The 20729-nt window shown below is 39.5% G+C and overlaps 1 protein-coding gene across 3 annotated transcripts in view; it reads right to left on the reverse strand.

Annotated features, from left to right (window-relative positions):
* Positions 1 to 16580: 16580 nt before the first annotated feature.
* Bach1 (BTB domain and CNC homolog 1) overlaps positions 16581 to 20729 on the reverse strand; it is a 45535-nt gene continuing 41386 nt past the window's right edge. Inside the window, exons 4-5 of one of the 3 annotated variants that reach the window (XM_087213311.1) lie at positions 20290 to 20572; positions 16581 to 20215 (exon numbers count right to left, since the gene is read on the reverse strand). In XM_087213311.1, coding sequence (XP_087069437.1) covers positions 20031 to 20215; positions 20290 to 20572 — 468 coding nt within the window. In that variant the 3' untranslated portion in view covers positions 16581 to 20030. Of the gene's footprint in view, positions 20573 to 20729 lie in introns of all 3 variants that reach the window. The other 2 variants (XM_087213312.1, XM_087213307.1) reach the window with 2 other exon arrangements.

Here is a 20729-nt window from a genome sequence, read left to right on the forward strand (position 1 = left end):
ATGGTGCTGGAAAAATTGGGCTTCAACTTGCCAAAGATTAAAACTAGACCTATATCTCTTGCCATGCACTAAACTAAAATCAAAATGGATTAAAGATCTAAATATCAAAATAGAAACGCTGAACCAGTTGGAACAGAGGTTAGGTAGAACCCTTGAAGACATCAGTGTAGGAAAAGATTTTATGAACAAAACCTCAGTTGCCCGTGAACTAGCACAAACAATCAACAAGTGGGATCTCTTCTTATTAAAAGGCTTCTGCACAGCAAGAGAAACCACCAACAGTGTGAAGAGACAACCCACAATGTGGGAAAAAATCTTCACCTGCTCTTCCTCCGACAAGGGTCCACTATCTCGAATCTATAAAGAACTTAAAAAGATCAGACCTCCAAAATTTAAAGACCCAATCCAAAAATGAGCATCTGAAATGAACAGACATTTCTCAGACAAAGAAGTAGAAATAGCAAATAAATACATGAAAAAATGTTCAACATCACTGGTCATTCGAGAGATGCAAATGAAAGCAACGCTGAGATTCTACCTCACTCCAGAAAGAATGGCTGCTATCATGAAATCAACCAATAACAAATGCTGGTGGGGCTGTGGGGAAAGAGGAACCCTGCTCCACTGCTGGTGGGAGTGTAGACTGGTGCAACCACTGTGGAAATCAGTATGGAGATACCTCAAAGAACTTGGACTGGAAGTCCCATTTGACCCTGCCATTCCACTGCTGGGGATCTTCCCCAAAGAATTAAAAGAATCATACCACAGTGATATATGTGTGCCCATGTTCATAGCAGCACAGTTTGTGATAGCTAAAACTTGGAAACAGCCCAAATGCCCATCAACTGGAGACTGGATAAAGAAAATGTGGTTTTTAAAAGATGGAGTACTACTCAGCCATAAAAAATGAGAAATTAGAGACATTTATAGCTAAGTGGATGCACATTGAGGTGATACTCTTAAGTGAAATAAATAGGACACACATGAATAAATACCGAATAGTTTCTCTGGTGTGAGAAACTGAAAGTGTAAATAAGGAGTAAATGTATAATAGGTAATGAGAAATAGGAAGAAAAGGGGCAAAGGGGAAGGAAGTTGGAGGGCTAGGGGAAAGGATAGAAGGGAATGAGATTAATATGAGAAAATGGAAAAATAGGAACAAAATCTTTGTAAATAGGGAGGACTGGAGGGGTTGAAGGGAGGGCTGGGCAAGGGTGAAAAATAAGAACCAAGAGAGACTATGTAAAGGTGCAAATTTCCAATGATGAATGTCATTATATTGTATACCTAAAAGGTACCAATGATTAGAATGAATAATCAATAATGCAAAATAGGAAGAAAAGGTCCAAAGGGGTAGGGGTAGTGGGAGTGGCAGGGGAAAGGAAAGAAGGGAAAGGAAAAATGCTGAGAAATGGAAAAAGTGGAAATAAAGTCTTTGTAAATAGGGAAGGGTGGATGGGGTAAAAGGAGGGCTAGGGATGGGGAAAAAATAAGAACAAGATGCATCATGTAAAGGTACAATTCCCAATGAGAAATGTAATTGTGTTGTATACCTACAATGTACCAATAAAAGAATTAAAAAAAAGAAAGAAAGAAATTAGACAGGTTCTACAAGTAAATGATAATGCCAGTACAACATACAGGAATCTGTGGGACACAATGAAAGCAGTTCTACGTGGGAAATTCATAGCAGAGAATGCCCATATTAGGCCAACAGAGAGAACTCAGTTAAATAAACTAAACAAGATAATGTATAAACTGAACAGATTGACGCAAGCAGGTACCTGAGACAAGGTACCCGTGAGACTCTAAAACAGCTGTACCATGAACATCCAGTTACACTTCAGAAATATCCCCTTGTTCTGGCACCACCACAAATAAAGAACATTCAATAAATTTGTGCAGCGTGGACTTGGATTTTCAGAGAGTGGGAATGGAAGTTTGCGTCAGTCTTACTTCAATCTCAAGGACCAGAAGAAATAATGTGGAAAAGGCCCACAGAAGGAAACTATATGTGAGAGAAATTAATTTTTCTTTAGCTGTGCACTCATTAAGTATCAAAACCAGGCTTCAAAACTAGGCCTGTCTTAGTTCCAGTTCCATGCACATTTTTTTAATTCCTTCCACAGTCCCCTGACAGAAAGATTTGTGCCCAAGCCATTCCCTAAATTTGTGCAATTCCTTTAGTCATTAAGTGCCCACTTTGTATTTACTCTATGTTAAGTATGCTGGAAGTTGTCTGCTCTCCCAGGCCTAGTGAATGCAAGACTAGTGTATCATGTGCTTAAACTGACCAACTTCTTCCACCTTATCTTAGCAGCTATGTGCTCCACTCCTCATTCCTCCCAGTTTCAAACTCCATCCCTCATTCCACATTAAGCTCCCCTTCCATGTGCTACTTATCTGTTTAGCTGAGACAGAGCAGACTGAGTAGATAGTAAATGTTCTAGGAATGCTATGAAAGGCTTCTTGGCAGATTAGATTTTCCTCAGATCCCCAAAACAGATCCCTCTAAATACTGAGGTTAAAAAAATCCCAAACAGATAAAAACTCAGACAAGGCCAAACATGGTGATTAAAAAAATTCTTTCTTCAGAAAAGTTTATGATAGAGGCACTAATAGTAGCCATAAGCCTAGTATTTAAAGCTATCATTTACATCAAAGCAAGCAAAATCTATGCATGCTTATTTCACAAGGAAACATGCTTTGATATTAAATCAGTCCAAAGCAAAAATTCTGTAACTTTCTTGGGTAGACCAAAGAGGTATTTCTTTAGAAAGATTAAACTGTAATGCATCTCTTAATATTAAATAATGTTCTGGGTATGATTATCATCTCTTCACATGAGATGAATATCATGTCAGAAAACTGTATATCAAAATGGCATTTAGAAATTATTTCTATGTTAAGGAAAGAGTGGACATTTTGGACAATGATTAAATGTAAACTAAGAGTCGAGAAGAGAGATAGTACATCTTGGTTACTTTCCTCCATGCTTGGACAAATACCTAATCATACCTACAACCTATTGGTGCACAGGGTTTTCAGAGGTTTCAGTCAATAGTTGCTGACTCCTGGCAGAAACAGCATAGCAAAAAGGTCTGGTGGAGGCAAGCTGCTCAGGTTATGGCAGTTAGGAAGCAGAGAGAGAAGCATGGAGACTGAGAGGGAGATAATCTCTTCTAGGTCATGGTCCCATTGATCCACCTCTTCAAACCAAAACCCGCCTACTTACTAAAAGCAAGTCAGCTATATTAACCCCATGACTCAGTCACCTTCCAAAAGGCCCACCCATGAGCATGTGTGGCCTTCAAAGGATATTCTGTATCCAAACCATAACATTTTGGCTCTGTTCCCCTAAAAGATTCATATGTGTATCTCTTTATGCAAAATATATTCAGTCCATCTCTGAGAGTAGCCAAAATTTTAACAGTTTCAGCATTGCTTAAAAGTCCAAATCCAAAATTTTCCTCTGAAACTCAATGCAAACTCTTTATTGTAATCCTCCTGTAAAGATCAAAAAGAAAGTTGAATACGGACAATATACAATGTCACAAAGTAAACATTCCCATTTGAAAATGGAAAAATAGGGACACAGAAAGAAATGGGACCAGAACAAGACTGAAAACCAGCCCAGCATCTGGGACAAGAGATAGTGAGATGTGATCTCCAAATAACTTGGGTGGCTTCACCCCTACAGCACTGTCAGTTGCAGCTCTCATGGCCCCTCTCTTGCGCTGGTTTTTCTCAATTCCTTCTGCTTTCTTCAGATGGTCCATGCTCCTGGCTTCTTCAACTTCCTGGGGTCTCCATTGTTCTTGTTGCTTCACTCTCACAGCTTCACACACTGCCCCCTGAGGATCACACTGCCTGGCCATGCATTCTGCTGCCTGTAAAATCAGGACTACAGAACTGATGCTCAAGCAGTAACCAGGACTCCTTGGATCATAGTCATAGAGACTTCTGAGTACCTGGATTGCTGAGCACTCTGAAACAAATCTCAAGGAATCAATCCACAAGCAAGGTACCCTGAGGGCCTCTTCTCAAAGAAAAATCTTTCACTTTTCGACCCTTGAGCCTGTGAAAGGTGGGGTCTTGCTGATTTCCAGGATCCCCTTAAAGCATCTTTCCTATTATCCTGATGAAAACTACTTAGAATTTTTTTTATTAAATTCTTTTATTGGTACATTGTAGGTATACAACACAATTACATTTCTCATTGGGAATTGTACCTTGACATAATGCATCTTGGTTCTTATTTTTTCCCCATTCCTAGCCCTCCCTTCACCCCCTCCACCCTTCCCTATTTACAAAGACTTTATTTCCATTTTTTCCATTTCTCAGCATTTTTCCTTTCCCTTCTTTCCTTTCCCCTGCCACTCCCACTACCCCTACCCCTTTGGACCTTTTCTTCCTATTTTGCATTATTGATTATTCATTCTAATCATTGGTACCTTTTAGGTATACAATATAATGACATTCATCATTGGAAATTTGCACCTTTACATAGTCTCTCTTGGTTCTTATTTTTCACCCTTGCCCAGCCCTCCCTTCAATCCCTCCAGTCCTCCCTATTTACAAAGATTTTGTTCCTATTTTTCCATTTTCTCATATTAATCCCATTCTCTTCTATGCTTTCCTCTAGCCCTCCAACTTCCTTCCCCTTTGCCCCTTTTCTCCCTATTTCACATTACCTATTATACATTTACTCCTTATTTACACTTTCAGTTTCTCACACCAGAGAAACTATTCGGTATTTATTCATGTGTGTCCTATTTATTTCACTTAAGAGTATCACCTCAATGTGCATCCACTTAGCTATAAATGTCTCTAATTTCTCATTTTTTATGGCTGAGTAGTACTCCATCTTTTAAAAACCACATTTTCTTTATCCAGTCTCCAGTTGATGGGCATTTGGGCTGTTTCCAAGTTTTAGCTATTACAAACTGTGCTGCTATGAACATGGCCACACATATATCACTGTGGTATGATTCTTTTAATTCTTTGGGGAAGATCCCCAGCAGTGGAATAGCGGGGTCAAATGGGACTTCCAGTCCAAGTTCTTTGAGGTATCTCCATACTGATTTCCACAGTGGTTGCACCAGTCTACACTCCCACCAGCAGTGGAGCAGGGTTCCTCTTTCCCCACAGCCCCACCAGCATTTGTTATTGGTTGATTTCATGATAGCAGCCATTCTTTCTGGAGTGAGGTAGAATCTCAGCGTTGCTTTCATTTGCATCTCTCGAATGACCAGTGATGTCGAACATTTTTTCATGTATTTATTTGCTATTTCTACTTCTTTGTCTGAGAAATGTCTGTTCATTTCAGATGCTCATTTTTGGATTGGGTCTTTAAATTTTGGAGGTCTGATCTTTTTAAGTTCTTTATAGATTCGAGATAGTGGACCCTTGTCGGAGGAAGAGCAGGTGAAGATTTTTTCCCACATTGTGGGTTGTCTCTTCACACTGTTGGTGGTTTCTCTTGCTGTGCAGAAGCCTTTTAATAAGAAGAGATCCCACTTGTTGATTGTTTGTGCTAGTTCACGGGCAACTGAGGTTTTGTTCATAAAATCTTTTCCTACACTGATGTCTTCAAGGGTTCTACCTAACCTCTGTTCCAACTGGTTCAGCGTTTCTATTTTGATATTTAGATCTTTAATCCATTTTGATTTTAGTTTAGTGCATGGCAAGAGATATAGGTCTAGTTTTAATCTTTGGCAAGTTGAAGCCCAATTTTTCCAGCACCATTTATTAAAGAGGCTATCTTTCCTCCAGTGAGGGCGTTTGGCTCCTTTATCGAAGATGAGATGGCTGAGTGTGTCTGGCATTGTTTCTGCATCTTCTAATCTGTTCCACTGGTCCTCAAGTCTGTTTCTTTGCCAGCACCATGCTGTTTTTACCACAGTAGCTTTGTAGTAGAGTTGCAGGTTGGGGATTGTGATACTCCCTGCCATGTCTCTGTTACCTAGAATTGCTTTTGCTATTCTGGGTCTCTTCCTGTTCCAAATGAATTTTTGGATTGTTTTCTCAAGGTCTATGAAGTATGCTGCTGGGATCTCAATTGGAATTGCATTGAATCTATATAGTAGTTTTGGAAGTATGGCCATTTTCACTATATGAATCCTTCCTACCCAGGAACAGGGGATGTCTGTCCATTTTCTGATATCATCTTCAATCTCTCTTTTCAGAGTGCCATAGTTTTCAGAGAAGAGGTCTTTGATTTCTTTTGTTAGGATGATTCCTAGGTATTTCCGTTTTTTGGATGCTATTGTGAAAGGAATTATTTGCCCTATTTCTCTCTCAGTGAGTCTGTCATTGGTGTAGAGGAAAGCTATTGATTTTTGTGTGTTAACCTTGCAACCAGCTACTTGACTGAATTTGGTTATTAAGTCTAGAAGACTTTTGGTGGAGTTCTTGGGGTCTTCTATATAGAGTATTATGTACTTAGCTTATTTTTAAGGCTAATTTTTTCAGCATTCAAGCAGTCCTGAGCCAAAATTTTATGGACCCCAACTTTACAGGTGCTTCCTTTCTGGTGAAACTTTAAAAATCACTCAGCTATGTGTTTTGCTCTTGATTCTTAATATAGATATAGCCTAAAGCCACCAGCAACACCCAGGAGACGGTCTGAATGTTGGGCTCCCTTGAAGTTTCCTGTGCCAGATTAGTCCACTGCCTTTAATCTCAGTCTCCTACAAAGTTCTAGAACATGTGCAAAATGTACATAAATTTCCTGCCAAAACATAACAACTGTCAATGGAGTCCTCATTCCCAACTGAAACTGCCTTAGACTGGTCTTTACTTCCCACATTACTATTGGTATTCTGGTTTTCTGAGCTCTGACTTGACTCTCCCATCAAGCTTACTTAACTTAGAGCATCTAGGGCTTCTCTAGCCAGCAGCGGCAAACCTTTCAAAACTCCTCACAAAGCCAGTTTCAGAGGCTTCTGAACCATATGGTCAGCTAGTTGCAGCAACAACTCCATTCTTCTGGTACCAAGATATATCTTAGTTACTCTTCTAGTTACTCTCCTTATTTTCGGGAGAAATATATAATACCCTCAACTTAAAGGAGGAAAGGTCTATTTGGGATCACAGTTTTTAGAAGTTTCAGTTAATGGTCGTCTGGCTCCAAGGCAGAAACAGCATGTCAGAGAGTCTGGAAGAAGAAAGTTGCTCACATTCTAGCAACTAGGAAAGAGGAAGTGAAGGGAGGACCCAGGGAGGGAGATGTACCCTTTCAGGTCATTCTCCCAGTGACTCGCCCTACCTCATCTTCTATCCAGACTCCACTTCCTAATAGCAAGTCAGCTAAATGGACCCAGGATTTGGTCACCTTCCAAAAGCTCCACCATGTGCTTCCAAAGCACATGAAGGCTTTGGGGGACAATGTTGATCCAAACCATAACACTTAATCTGAAGAAAAGATGCCTATGTTTAAATGAAAAAAAGGAATATGCTGCACTCAATTTAAAAAATCTTATCCATGATCTTCTCATTTATAGTTGAAGAATAATGTGGATAACAGATGAGGGAGAGGAAAAAAAAGTGTTTGCACAAGGTAACACTTTTTTAAAATATCTGAATCTATGTTCCCACCAGCAGTAGAGTGTGAAGACGGGACTGCAAATTCATGGCTGTCATTGGGACTTGCTCCTCTTTGGGAGTATCCTGCTGTTTTCCTTCTTTTCAGAGTCTCAACACCTCCAGACTTGCTGCCTTCACTAATTCCACTTTACATTTTCCCTTATGTTCTGGAAAAGCTCTTCCCTTAAACCTTTTACTTGCTCCATCCCTAGAGAATTGGAAAGCCCTGGCTGATAAATCTGGGGAGAACAACTAGTGCTTCCCCACCCAGCACAGTCATTCCTCATCTTGGTGCATGCCTGTCTCCAAACAACCAGCTTCTCTCTGTTCCTCTACACTCCTACACCACCAAGAGTAGAAGCATTATAGGCAATGCTGTGCTACTTAGAGGAAAATCTCTTCATAAAAACCAGACGTGGGAAAAAGTTACTTCCCTCTAGCAATGAGAAACAAATTAATGGAATGAACTTGTCTAAGTTTGCAGTTTGCCAAGCTCTTACTATAAACTGGTCCTTGTCAGTAATAAAAGCTTTATTTTGGTTTTCTATCACTGCTTTATTTTTCTGGTTTTCTATAATTGAAAAAAAGGAATATAAAAGGCTCCTTTGGAAACCAAAAAAATGTGGCCATTTTTTCGAGTCATTAAAAAAAGAATAGAATTTGGGAAATAACATAGAATTTGAGAATAGAATTTGGGAATCTTGTGAGCCATTGTGTATCACGGAGGTGTATAGCAGGCCTGGTGGGTGTTTACAGTAATGAAGTTGGTTTTGATAAAAGGTTTTAGACCAGCTTGTGAGTATTTTTAATCTGGAGAGTCTCAGTGACACAGGGTGCTTTATCCTCAAAGTGTCAGTTTCTGTGGAGTTTCAATTCCCCTCCTCCTAGAGCCTTAGAAAAGACCAATGGAGCATCAGTATTAGTCACTTTTTCATTGCTGAAACAAAATATCCAACACCTACAATTTAAAGGAGGAGAGATTTATGTTGGCTTATAGTTTCAAAGGGTTCAGTCAGCTAGCTCTAAGGCAGAAATGATGTGGTTAAAGGGCCTGGAGGAGGAAAGCTCCTCAACGCATAGGAGCCAGGAAGAAGAGAAAGAAGGGAAGAGATAGGGACAAGAAGACACACTTCCAGGTCATATCCCAGTGACCCACCTCTTCCACCCGGGCTCCTTCTCTTTATAGCACCTTTAGTTATTAAGTCACCAATGGATTAATCACTGGTGAGTATAGTGACTCCATGATCCAATCACCTTCCAAAAGCCTCACCTCTAAACACATGAGACTTCTGGGGAACATTTTAGATCTGAACCATAACAGCATCTAAGCAAAAAGTACCAGGGCCTTATCAGAGGTGTGGGTTGCCTCTCACTGGAATCTGTGATTCCTTCAGGGACTTCATTTTATTGGCTGGATGCCAATAAAGTGAGTCTGAGTCACTGATCAGACATATGTAAGCTTATCACAGTCTTTGTGCCACCTAGTTTGAAAACAAGCCAATCCTCAGCCATTAAAGCAGTTATCCCAGGAAAGCCAGTTTTCAGAATGCAGCACCTGGTGTGTCCAAAGAAGAAACATACAGAATACCCTTTATCTGCTTCTCCCAGTGCCTGCTAATTTTTGCCTTGCTTTTGGTATCTACTACACATGATCTTTAAGCCCAGTTATCAGAACCCCCCCCCCCCGCCCTATGCCCGTGGCCTACAAGAGGCATAAACTGAGTGGGTGTAACATGGCATGAATTAACCTGTGGAAAGCAGGCCTGCAAGTATGCCCTCCAACACCAGCAGCTCAGCAGCCTCACAAGGACAGGGAGCCAGTAGGCCTTCAGTAGGGGCAGGTGAACACAAAGTGCTCTGCTGCAGTTTCCACACACACACACACACACACACAAACCCTTTTGGGGTGGTTACTAATGGGATTAGGGACTACTAAGTGCAACTGGGAAGAATATGTGCTGCCTGTCAACTCTTTTCAAGGTAGCTAGGTTCCAGAGTACTGATAAGACTCTAACTTTCAATGGGTGGTGCAAGATCAGTGAGCCCATATCCTGCATGACATCCCAAATTCCCTTCGGTACTCAGGCCCAGGGAAGGGACAGTGGAGATGCCAGCCTTGGATGCTCCTGGCTCATCTCTAGTTGACTTTGCTTAAATCCACAAAGAGGAGAAACCATCCAAAGAGGCCAACGTTCTTAAGCCTACACATCCACCGTGGCATAGGGCTGATGATGTCTGGATGGGAATGTGAGCCTGAAACTCTAAGGAAGTCTTCACTTTCTTACCTCAGTCAGGTGCCAGAGATATGTTGCTGGAAGTGAAATGTAAATGATGGCATCAAGCAATGGTGGTTAATTAAGTCTCTTTCCTATACCTGACATCCACGACTTAGAAGAGGTTTATTTTGACTCATGTTTTAGAAGTTTCAGTCCTTGCATTGTCAGCTAACACGGTGGAAGGGTCTGGTGGAGGAAAGCTGCTCACATCATGATAGCCAGAAAGCAGAGAGAAAAGGGAGGATACAGGGAGGGAGAGGTATCATTACAGGGCACAAGTCCAGTGACCAGCTTCTTCCAACCAGATTCCACCTAACAGCAAAGTCAGCTACAACGCCCTCATAATCCAGTTATCTTCCAAAAGCACTGCCTCTGAGCACGAGCCACTGAGGGACATGTAGATATAAACCATAACAGTGGTCTTTCCCCCAGAAATGAGCAATGCATAAGGCCAAAATTAAGGCCTGAGTCATCTGAATACAGATTAAGGTCACAGTAGAATCCAGAACAGTAGCATCTCTCAGAAGTTTAAACTAAAATTTTATTTTATTTTTTTCAGATATCACTAAATTTCTACTCTGGTCTTTGGAAGCACTAAGTACTTAGTTCATGAAATAGTTTTGTCTGGGATAGCTGATTCATGCCTGAGGATTGGCTTATTTTGAAACAAGTGTAGCTGTGAGGACAAAGTGTGCTAATTTCGTGATAGTTCTTCATACTCTGAAAGGCGAGCAGATTAGAGCTGGCCTTGAACTTAAGTTTCTTTCTTATGAGGCCCTGCAGGATCTACCCTCATCAAGACAACTATAGCTGTAACTCCTGAAGGAAGCTCAACTCCAACAGGCTTTGAGAATTCCTCTGGTTAAGGCTGACTGGATGATACAAGTGGCAGGAGAATTTTGAGATATATTTTTCTTAAAGTTTTTGAACTTAGAACTCCTGTGGACAAGAGAATTTAGCTTGAGAGAAGCTCAGCCAGTCCCAGCACCTGGAAGGAAGCTCCTCGCCTCCATCCCAGGCTCCCAGGGCAGAGAAGCTCAGACGGTCCCAGAACCCTGAAGGAAGCTCCCAACCTCATACCAGGCTCCTAGGGCAGAGAAGCTCATCTGGTCCCAGCACCCAGAAGGAAGCTCCCTGCCTCCATCTCAGGGGCAGAGAAGCTCAGCTGATCCCAGAACCCTGAAGGAAGCGCCCCCGCTGCCATCCCAAGCTCCTAGGGCAGAGAAGGTGAGCTGTGTGGGTGCCAGAAGCACCCCCTCCCTTGGAAATGAGAAGACACGTAAACAAGTCTCAAAAACAGACTTCTGGATCAACTACAGCAACCCCAAAGGGAAATGAGGTGGAACAATCTGATACTCAACCACCTGGACTCTCTGAACTGGCAACAAAACAGGACCTGGGAAAAATGAAATCAGAAATAATTACTCAGATAAGAGCAAAGATTTTGCTCATGGTCCAAGACATGATTAATAAATCTAGAGAGGAGAGAGATAAAAAAATAGAGGATCTGAGGAACATGATGGAATCCCAACATAGGAAACAAATGGAATCCATAAAACAGATACAAACAGATTTCCAAGAGATTAAAAACTCCATCGAAAGTCTGAGCAGCAGAATGAATCAATGTGAGGGTAGAATTTCACATATAGAAGATAAGATTGCAATTAGTGAGGAGGAAAAGAAAAATTGCTTCAAAATTATAAGGGAGCATGAGAAATCAATCCAGCAGCTGCTAGATGATGCAAAGAAGAATAACATAAGACTAATTGGACTCAATGAAGAAAGAAGAGAGAGTGCAGATGACATAAAAAAACTGTTCACAGAAGTGATGGCAGAAAACTTCCCAAGGAGGGGGAAAGAACTTGACATACAGATAAGTGAGGCATACAGGACTCCAGCTAGCCTTAATCAAAAAAAATCTACACATAGGCTTATAATAGTTAGGATTCCAGAAATCCAACAGAAGAACAAAATTCTATAAGCAGTGAGAGAAAAGAAACAAATCACATACAAAGGAAAGCCCATCAGAATCACAGCAGACTTCTCAACGCAAACCATCAAGGCAAGAAGAGCTTGGAGTGACATATTCCAAGCCCTAAAGGAAAACAGCCTCCAACCCAGATTGATGTACCCTGCAAAACTATCTTTCAAAATTGATGGAGAAATAAGATACTTTCATGACAAAAAGCACCTCAGGAATTTCATGAATATCAAACCGGCACTCCAAAAAATTTTAGACAATACCCTAGGAAAAGACAATGAGGATCACAACCCCAGGAAAACCAGCAGAACGAGTCTATTGGGTGTGACAAATTAAACACAAAGGGGGAGAATCCAACAAAAAGAAAAAGTCATGACAAGGCTTTTAAAACTTTTAAGTTCATTTCCCTAATGACTGTATAATTCAATCTTATTATTGTACTCATTAGTATTTTTCTGATTCTATAGTTGCACACCATTCCTTCTACTATACTGGCTACTTATCATCTTCTTATGTCTACTTTTTAATTGGGTTGTCCATTAATGAGCTCTAAGAATTCTTTATATATTCTGGTCATAGGTTATATGTATTATAAATATGGTCTCTTTAAGGACTACTTTTCATTTTAATCATGTCATTTAAAGTTCTAAATATTGATGGAATCTCATTTATCAATATTTTTCTTTTATACATCATGTTTTTTGTATCCTAGGTAGTTCTTGCCTACCCTGAATTCATAAATATTTTCACCGATAATTTCTTCTTAAAGTTTTATACTTTTAGGCTTTATTTAGGTTCATAGATCACTTCAAGTTATTTTCATGTATGGAAAAAAAGGGTTGAGGTTAATTTTTTATATACAGATACCAGGTGTTCTAGTGCCATTTGCTGAAAACACTATCTCTTCCTCGGCTCTTGAATTGAGTTTATATTCTATAAAATGCTAATGTTAAATAATCTTTCAAAACTCAGTGGACCATATATGTGTGGTTCTATTTCCAGATTCTCTGTTTTTTTTTCCAATGATCTATATGTCTTTCCTTACACCAACACTGCCTTGATTACTGTAGCTTTAGAATAAGTCGTAAAATTAGGTACTAAACGTCTTCCAACACAGTTTTTGTTTCTGTTTTTAATTTTTCTAGGTCCTTTGTCCTCCTACATAACTTTTAAATTTCAATATTCAATTCTTCATTTACAGCAAGTATACACAGACCTGAATTTTTATATATACCTTGTGTTTTCTAATCCTGCTAAATTCAAATACAAGTTCTAGGGGCTCCTAGAGATTTCTTAATATTTTCTCTGTAGATGATCATTTCATCTACATGTAAAGATTTTGCTTCTGCCATGCCAATCCTATCCTAGTTGTGTCATTTTATTGCCAGACTATTTTGGTGGGGACTAGGTTTCAAACTGTAATGGACAGATAAAGAGTAAGCATATCTGTCCTTGTTCCCCACCTTAAGGAGAAAGCATTGTGTATCTTCTCCATTTATATAAGGCATTCTCGCTGGAAGTACGGAGTGGATGTCTTTAATATGTTGAGAAGTTTCTGTTCTACTTCTAGGCTCCTGATAGCTTTTACCATGAACAGCTGTAGAATTTAGTCCAATACTTTTTCTCCAACTAGTGACAGGATCATATGGCTTTTGCCTTTCCTCTGTTAAAATGATGACTTTTGGGGGTGGATCTTCCAATGCTAAACCAACACTGCCATCTCTATAACAAAACCACTTTCTATATCCTGCCAGATCTGACTTCCAATAGTTTGTTTTGTTAAACAAATTTCTATCTATGTTCATACTTTTTTCTTCTATTATTTTTATCCAGTTTTAGGATTAGTACAATGTTGAGTTCCTAAAATGAGGGGTTTAGTGTTCCTTCTTTTTTCTGCTTTGATATAATTTATCAGTTAAAATGTTTATGAGCCTGCTGTTGTCATATAGGTAGGTTTTCAAGCTAGGAATATACTTTAATAGGTGCTATTCAAATTTTATGTTTCCTCCAGAGTTAGTTTCATTAATTTGTCTTCCAAGGTATTTCTTAGAAGTTGTCAAATTTATTTCAAAAAAGATTTTTGTAATATGCTTTCTATATCCTTTTAAATTCTGTAAAATCTGTGGTAATGTCACCTAGATCTTAACATTGTAATTTTAAAAATGTATAACTGATATTGTGTAACAGGAAGAAAAGGTCTAAAAGAGCAGGGGAAGTGGGAGTGGAGGGGAAAGGAAAAAAGGGAAAAGAAAAAATATGAGAAAAGGAAAAAAATGGAAACAAAGTCTTTGCAAATAGGGCAGGGTGGAGGAGTGAAGGGAGGGCAGGGGAAGGGGAAAAAAATAAGAACCAAGATACTCATGTAAAGGTACAAGATCCCAATGATGAATGTGACTGTATTTTATACCGAAAATGTACCAATAAACTTAATGGGAAAAAAAATTAAAAGTAATTTTAAAAAGTAAAATGTTAACTAAGAAATTCATTTATGCCACAGAAGTATACATACGTGATCCATCCAGTCTCTCTAGGTAGAAAAGAAAAATGAGTAAGAGTGAGGAAATACTGCTCACCAGACCTCTTGTAGTTCTAGTTCCTCCTGCTACTAACAAGGATCCTGAAATAATAAACTAGGAATAAGAGGGAAAATGTATGTAAGCTTCAAATAAATAGATGAAGTCATAACTAAAAAAAAAAAAAGAGAATTTGACTTAGTTATTGGATTTCTTTAACGTCTTTGGATTTTAGCTTCCAAATGGATTTAACCTTTGAACTGTCTTTTCCCCCCTAAAAATTGGAGGCTACTTCTCTTCAAATTTGGGGTATCATTATTATTGGACAACCTTTCGTGCATTTTCTTATGGGCATCTTCCTGTGTTGGGATTTAACCTCAGTGTGGAACCTCTAAGTATGTTCTAATGGACAATGAGGCAGGAAGAATCAGGGAAAATGGGAAATGTAATTTTTACTTTTCGGTAGAGTAGTCTTTACATTTACTTAGTAGTTGATTGTTGGCTCCATCACCATCCACTCACAATCCCAGGAAATGACAGCCTGAGGGTGGTACTGCCTCATAAAAGCAATGGCAGGTTCACCTCCTGAAAGCGTGGCTCTCCTCTTCCAGGTCATTACCAACAGCCCTAGCTGAGCAGTGGGCAATGGTTAAGGTTAATGCTTCAGGAAAACTTAAAACCAGAAGATATAAGGATGTAAGAGGAACACATTTCTCTAATCCAGATCTCCAGGAAAGGCATGGCCCCTAAACAGGCACCTGGCCTATCACAAACAAGCCTACATGCTCCCACCTACCCTACTCTTGGACTTGTCTTCCTGTTCCTCCCAGGACTTTGCCTCTTGGAGGATGGGCTGGGTAGCTGGGTAAATCTAATTCTGCAATACATTTCCAGCCAAATTCACCAGAGTAAAAAGCCGTAAGTTCTAAGGTGACCACCTCCAGCAACACTGACAACCATTTTTCTAAAATGGCTAAAAGCCCTGGCCAGGCAGAAGGAACTATTAGCCACCCTCAAAAAGCACAGTAGGAGGCTGAGGCAGGAGAATCACAAGTTTAAGTCCACCTGGGGCAACTTTTAGTGTCTTAGCAAGACTCTGTCCCAAGATTTTAAAAAGGGTTGGGGTTGTAGCTCAGTGTCCAGTCCCTGGGTTCAAGCCCAGTACTGCAAAAAAGCATAAACAAAAATCCCTCAACACATAGTACTTAATACTTGTTTAAAGATTTGACTGACCTCAGACTGTCACCAATTAACTCAGTGATGCAGGGCAATATGCACGTTGCTGGGACACACAAGTAAAGGACACTCAAAGGGACTGCTGCCCTCAAAGACCTTACTAGACTGGGCTCCTCCTCCCTCCCAGTCCAGGAACCTAGGTTTATTTGTACTGAGAGGTCTCCAGTCTCCTCTCCCTATGGCAACCTGCTCTCCAAGACTGAAGTCTTGATGACATCCCATGTTTGATATTTCTTCTCCCTTAAGCTCTGGTAGTAATCACAGTGCCTCACTCAACTCAATGCTTTCTTACATGTCATCCAGATTCCATCCTTAGGCTAATTTTCTCAACATCAGCAAGACTCATACCTCAAGTGGATGATTGCTATGAATGCTGCCTGTGGTACAAGGTTTGGCAACATCCCTGGTTTCTGTCCACCAATGCCATATTCCATAGCAAAATCTCCCCAGCTGAGAATCACTATTAGTAGACCAGAAGACCATGCACTTACAAGGCTAGGAACACTGAGCAGCTGCTCAGTTTGGTGACACAGGCCATGCTAGAAATTGAATGTAACATGACAGCTAACTAAGCAGGTAAGATTTCAAAGCTCAGTGATTACTGGGCATGGGGTGCACTCCTGTACTCCCAGCACTGTCACAAATTTGAGGACACCATATGCTACCCACTGAGTTTAAGGCCAGCCTAAACCGCATAGCAAGAAACTGCCTCAAAAAAAACAACCAAGAAGTCAGTGACTGACAAGACCCTTTGAAAGCTCCTAATCCACAAACCAAAATAAGCTAAATTAGCTACAAGCTAAAAGAAGTCTGTACTTCCTAAAACACTTGTATGCTGAGCTTATTTTTTTTCAGGCATAATATTTTTTAATGAAGTATTTTCTTCTATCATTGCCAGTCTTACTGACTTCTGATTACTAATTAAAAGACTAAAATTAATAAATTCACATGAGAGGTGAGAAAATGGAAATGGAATGTACAACTCTATTCAATTAGAAACAATTTTAGAGAATTTTATTGTCAATTTATTAACATCTAGTATTTATAGTAAGCACATTAGGAAGAACATGTAAATTAAATACCATAAAAGTGTACTTTTAATGAAACATGGTTCTAATAAGACATGGATATACAAGTTTAGTGGTTTTATTGTATTGTTAGAAAATTATATTATGAAAGATACAAAAAAAATCAATAACGCTGTTTATTTTACAATCAGTATGCCATCTTTTACCATTACGGCTTTAAATTTTTATTCTACCCAACAGGTTTCAAATAAGATTATTACATGCCTTAATAAAACACTTAAAATATTTACAAATTCAAAATAGATGTTCCATAACTGAAAAAAGTTCACCTGAGAATTCATTATAACATTTGCCTTTTCTTTTTTCCAAACTGTTAATGTGGCTGAGTGTCCACATGCAATCTGTATCATCTATTGCATCAACTACATTTAATTCCTCATTTAAAACTGGTTAAGCATTAAGCTATAGTAAATTATTACAAAACTTACAGATGGAGAACCATTATTATATTCACATTTGTTTTAAATATAACAATTTAATAAATTTCTATAGCTATACTATTCAAATAAGGAGAAAATTTTATGGTAATGTTATTTTACATAACACCTTTTTAAAAATCTTGATCAAGCACTGAGAGGCCAGTTCATAAAACAAGGAACAATGATCATGTACAAAGGCAATATACAAACTGAAAACAATTCCAAATTCTGCATGAAGGAAAAGGCATACACTGTATACACATAATCCTCTCATTTGTCTTCTGGCAGCCTCAAAAACAAAAAATATTGCCTTGAAACAAATTATCTTAGAAAAAACTTTAGAAGTTAATGTTAAAATAGGCATAAATGTGTAATGCTATGCAATATATAGAAAACTTCCCCACCTTATGGCCAAAAGACAAAGATAAAATCTTTTTTGTCCATCTATATTACAAGTTGAAAATCATGTAGGTATGAGGTAGTGTAGTTATGCTTGTATTACACACTGGCTATTAAAAATAATGCTAAATTTTAAGAAATAGTACATGTGGCCAATTATCACATACCATTAAAACAACCCTTAATGCTAAACTGTTTACAGGTAGAGAGAAATACAAAATAGGTGCTTTAAAAATTATATTTAAACTGTGGAGACAACTAGGTTTTAGCATAAAATAGAAACTTTTCAAAGCAAATATTTACAGTTTCAATTAAAGCAAAAAATTACTTGACATTTGCACACAAACTGATGACTAACAGTTGAGTGTACACTGAGGTAGGAAATCAATGATTCCATTGGTTTGGATAAAATTTTACATTTTGTAAACCAGAAAAGTCCTTATATTATTTTATATTGTGAAGCTGAAATTTAAAATTACAAATATCAAGGAAACAGCTACATGGGGGAGATATACACATATAATTATTTTGTAGTATGGGATACATTCTCACAGAATGAGCATTCTTCCTGACAAATCAAAAGTACTTCTGGAAGCCTTTAGAAAATAATTCCAATTTTCTCTCCTGATTAAATCAATAAAATATAACATACAAACACTGAAAAAATGTATTACCACTAACCATTTCCATGCTGCCCCACACCCTGATGAAAAAAGAGTAATGTTTAACAAAGAGACTGGTCCCCATACACTCTCAAGGCAAAGGTCTACTTGTTTCTGACTCATTTGTACCCAGGCCCTTCAGGGGACTCAGCAGTTTAGAGAACTTATCTCTTCAGGTGTCTGACTTAATGAAATGAAGTACTTCCTATTCCAAATACTACAAACTACCCCTTTGTACCCTCAGAAACTGGGTTCTGTAAATGTTTCTGTGAACACAGGTTAAGTATCCCTTATCTAAAATGCACGAGACTAGAAGTTTCAGGGTTTTTTCAGATTTCTGAATATCTGCTATATAGATAATGAGATATCTTGGGGATTAATCCCAAGCCTAAACATGAAATTATCTAGGTTTCTTACACACACAGCCAATAGTTTGTGTGTTCTGACTGCAATTTGTCACCTGACATCAGGTGTGGGATTTTTCCACTTGGGGCATCATGTCAGAGCTCGAAAGTTTCAGATTTTGAAGCATTTCAGACTTCCTGATGAGGGATGCTGAACCTATATGTATGTTTTTGTTTGTTGGTTTGAATTGTTGAGGTCTACAGTTTTCATCTTAATCTCAAGTCTGTAATTCCAGATTGGCTAAGAATTATTACAAAATGTTACAGGGCAGGTGCTTAAATTATAAATACATTTTATAACAGGATCAAATAAATACAAAGAATGATTTTTTAAATGCCCACGTCAAACTGATTTATGTGCCTTTATACCACACTAAATATGGAAAACAAAAAGGGATTAAAATATGGTTCCTAAGTGGTACAAGATCAAGTTTCATCTTTTCTCACAAACCTGCACAGTCATAGTAGTACATTTTTTCTACAATAATGGTGTTTACAAGTATACCACAAGACTTTAAAAATGGTAAAAAAAAATGAACTGTGCTCCTGGTGAATGCGGGCGATTTGCTTTGACATCAGTGTCTGCTTTTCTGGCCCTGGTGACCCATGGTGTAAAGTAAAAAGCCTTGTGTGTTCAGCTGCTGTACTGGATTGCAGGGGGCCAAGGACAGTGCTGCCAGGTCATTCACTCAGCACTGCATCTCAAATCAGGTGACTTCTTCCAAGAGACAAGAATGTAAGGAAACAAAGTTCATGATGGGCTCAGATGTGACAGAGACTGATGGGGGGCGGGGGGGGGGGGTGACATTTATCTACGTTTATGCAGCCAGAAATTCTAGTCAGTACTGGGGAGGAGAAAAAGCCTCCACCACTTCAGGCCAACCACCTGCTTGTGCACTAAGTCCTCCCAGTGTAGCTTAGGAATCACAGCGAAGTCCAATCCATACCTGGTTTTAGTAGGAGCAGAAGAGCAGAGCTCTAGGATTCAGGTAAGGTGATCTCTTTTGCACACTGCAGCTCCATTTCCCACTGTTGACACCCTATTTCTCAGTAGACCTGAAAGTGCTGCTTCTTAAACAGGTATACTTACTGCAAGAGGTCTGAGTATTAAGCTTCTGCAGCCCACTTCCTTAGGAGGAACTATCTGCAGATGTTTCAGCTGCTAAACTGGGTTTGATATGCTGCAGCTTTCATTCTCATAGTTTTTTTGAATCCTTGGAAGCTTTTACTAATAGTTATTTTTTAAAACTCATGTTTTAAGGGCTTACTACATTTTCATGTGTGGTGTTTCAAAACCCAGGAGACAAATCAGTTCTGAGTCTTTTGTGGGAATCAGAGTTGACTTAAAGAGAGATCCCTGAATGAAAAGCTATGAGGGGAGGACAAGATTTTAAAACAAGACTGTATTGGGCTTGGCCAAAACGTCAGTAGGAAATTCAAGGGGCTGAAGGAGGAGAAAGCAAGTTTACTCATCAGTAGTACATTTATCGGTCATCTGCCGACAGAAATCTGAGATTCCACCACTCGGGCGACACTGCTCCCCAGGCCCCGGCGTGCAGGCAGCTGTGCGCGTCGGTGGAGCCTCGCGCGCCCCAGCCCCAGTCCCAGTCCCAGCCCCAGTCCCAGTCCCAGTCCCAGTCCCAGTCCCCCGGTCCCAGTCCCGGTCCCGGCCCCGGCCCCGGCCCCAGCCCCGGCCCCAGTGGCCGCGTAGCTTGCCTCACAGACTCCTCTCCCACCAGGAGGCGGCGCGGCCGGAGGCCAATCAGACAAACTAAAAATTGATCGCAACAGAAGTTCACCATCAGAAGTACTTTTTCCCTTGTCAGAAATTAAAAATGAAAGTGGACAATCTGAGGCCGAGTACTTGGCGAGAATCTGTATTTGTTCTTGACTCAGAGCCGCTTCTTCACAGACTTTCTGGCAAAGTCCCGTCAGGTTCTGTTTTGTCTCACCCAAAGTTGACAAAATATGATCTCTTTCCTTCAACAAGTTCTCCTTTTCATTTTGCTGTGAAGGGGAGAAAGAGAACACGATGATTTGCGTTTGTTATTAGCTCAGTCAACATTTCTAAGATGATCGAACATTCAGTATCCACAGTATTTTCTCTTAAGTAAGATCACACGAATTCCTCCTATCGATCCAAACGTATGTTAAATAACAAAGG

This window comes from Heterocephalus glaber, unplaced genomic scaffold (assembly GCF_053883595.1).
Source record: "Heterocephalus glaber isolate CG9 unplaced genomic scaffold, H.glaber_assembly_v1.0 deba00000122, whole genome shotgun sequence".
Lineage (NCBI taxonomy): Eukaryota > Metazoa > Chordata > Mammalia > Rodentia > Bathyergidae > Heterocephalus > Heterocephalus glaber.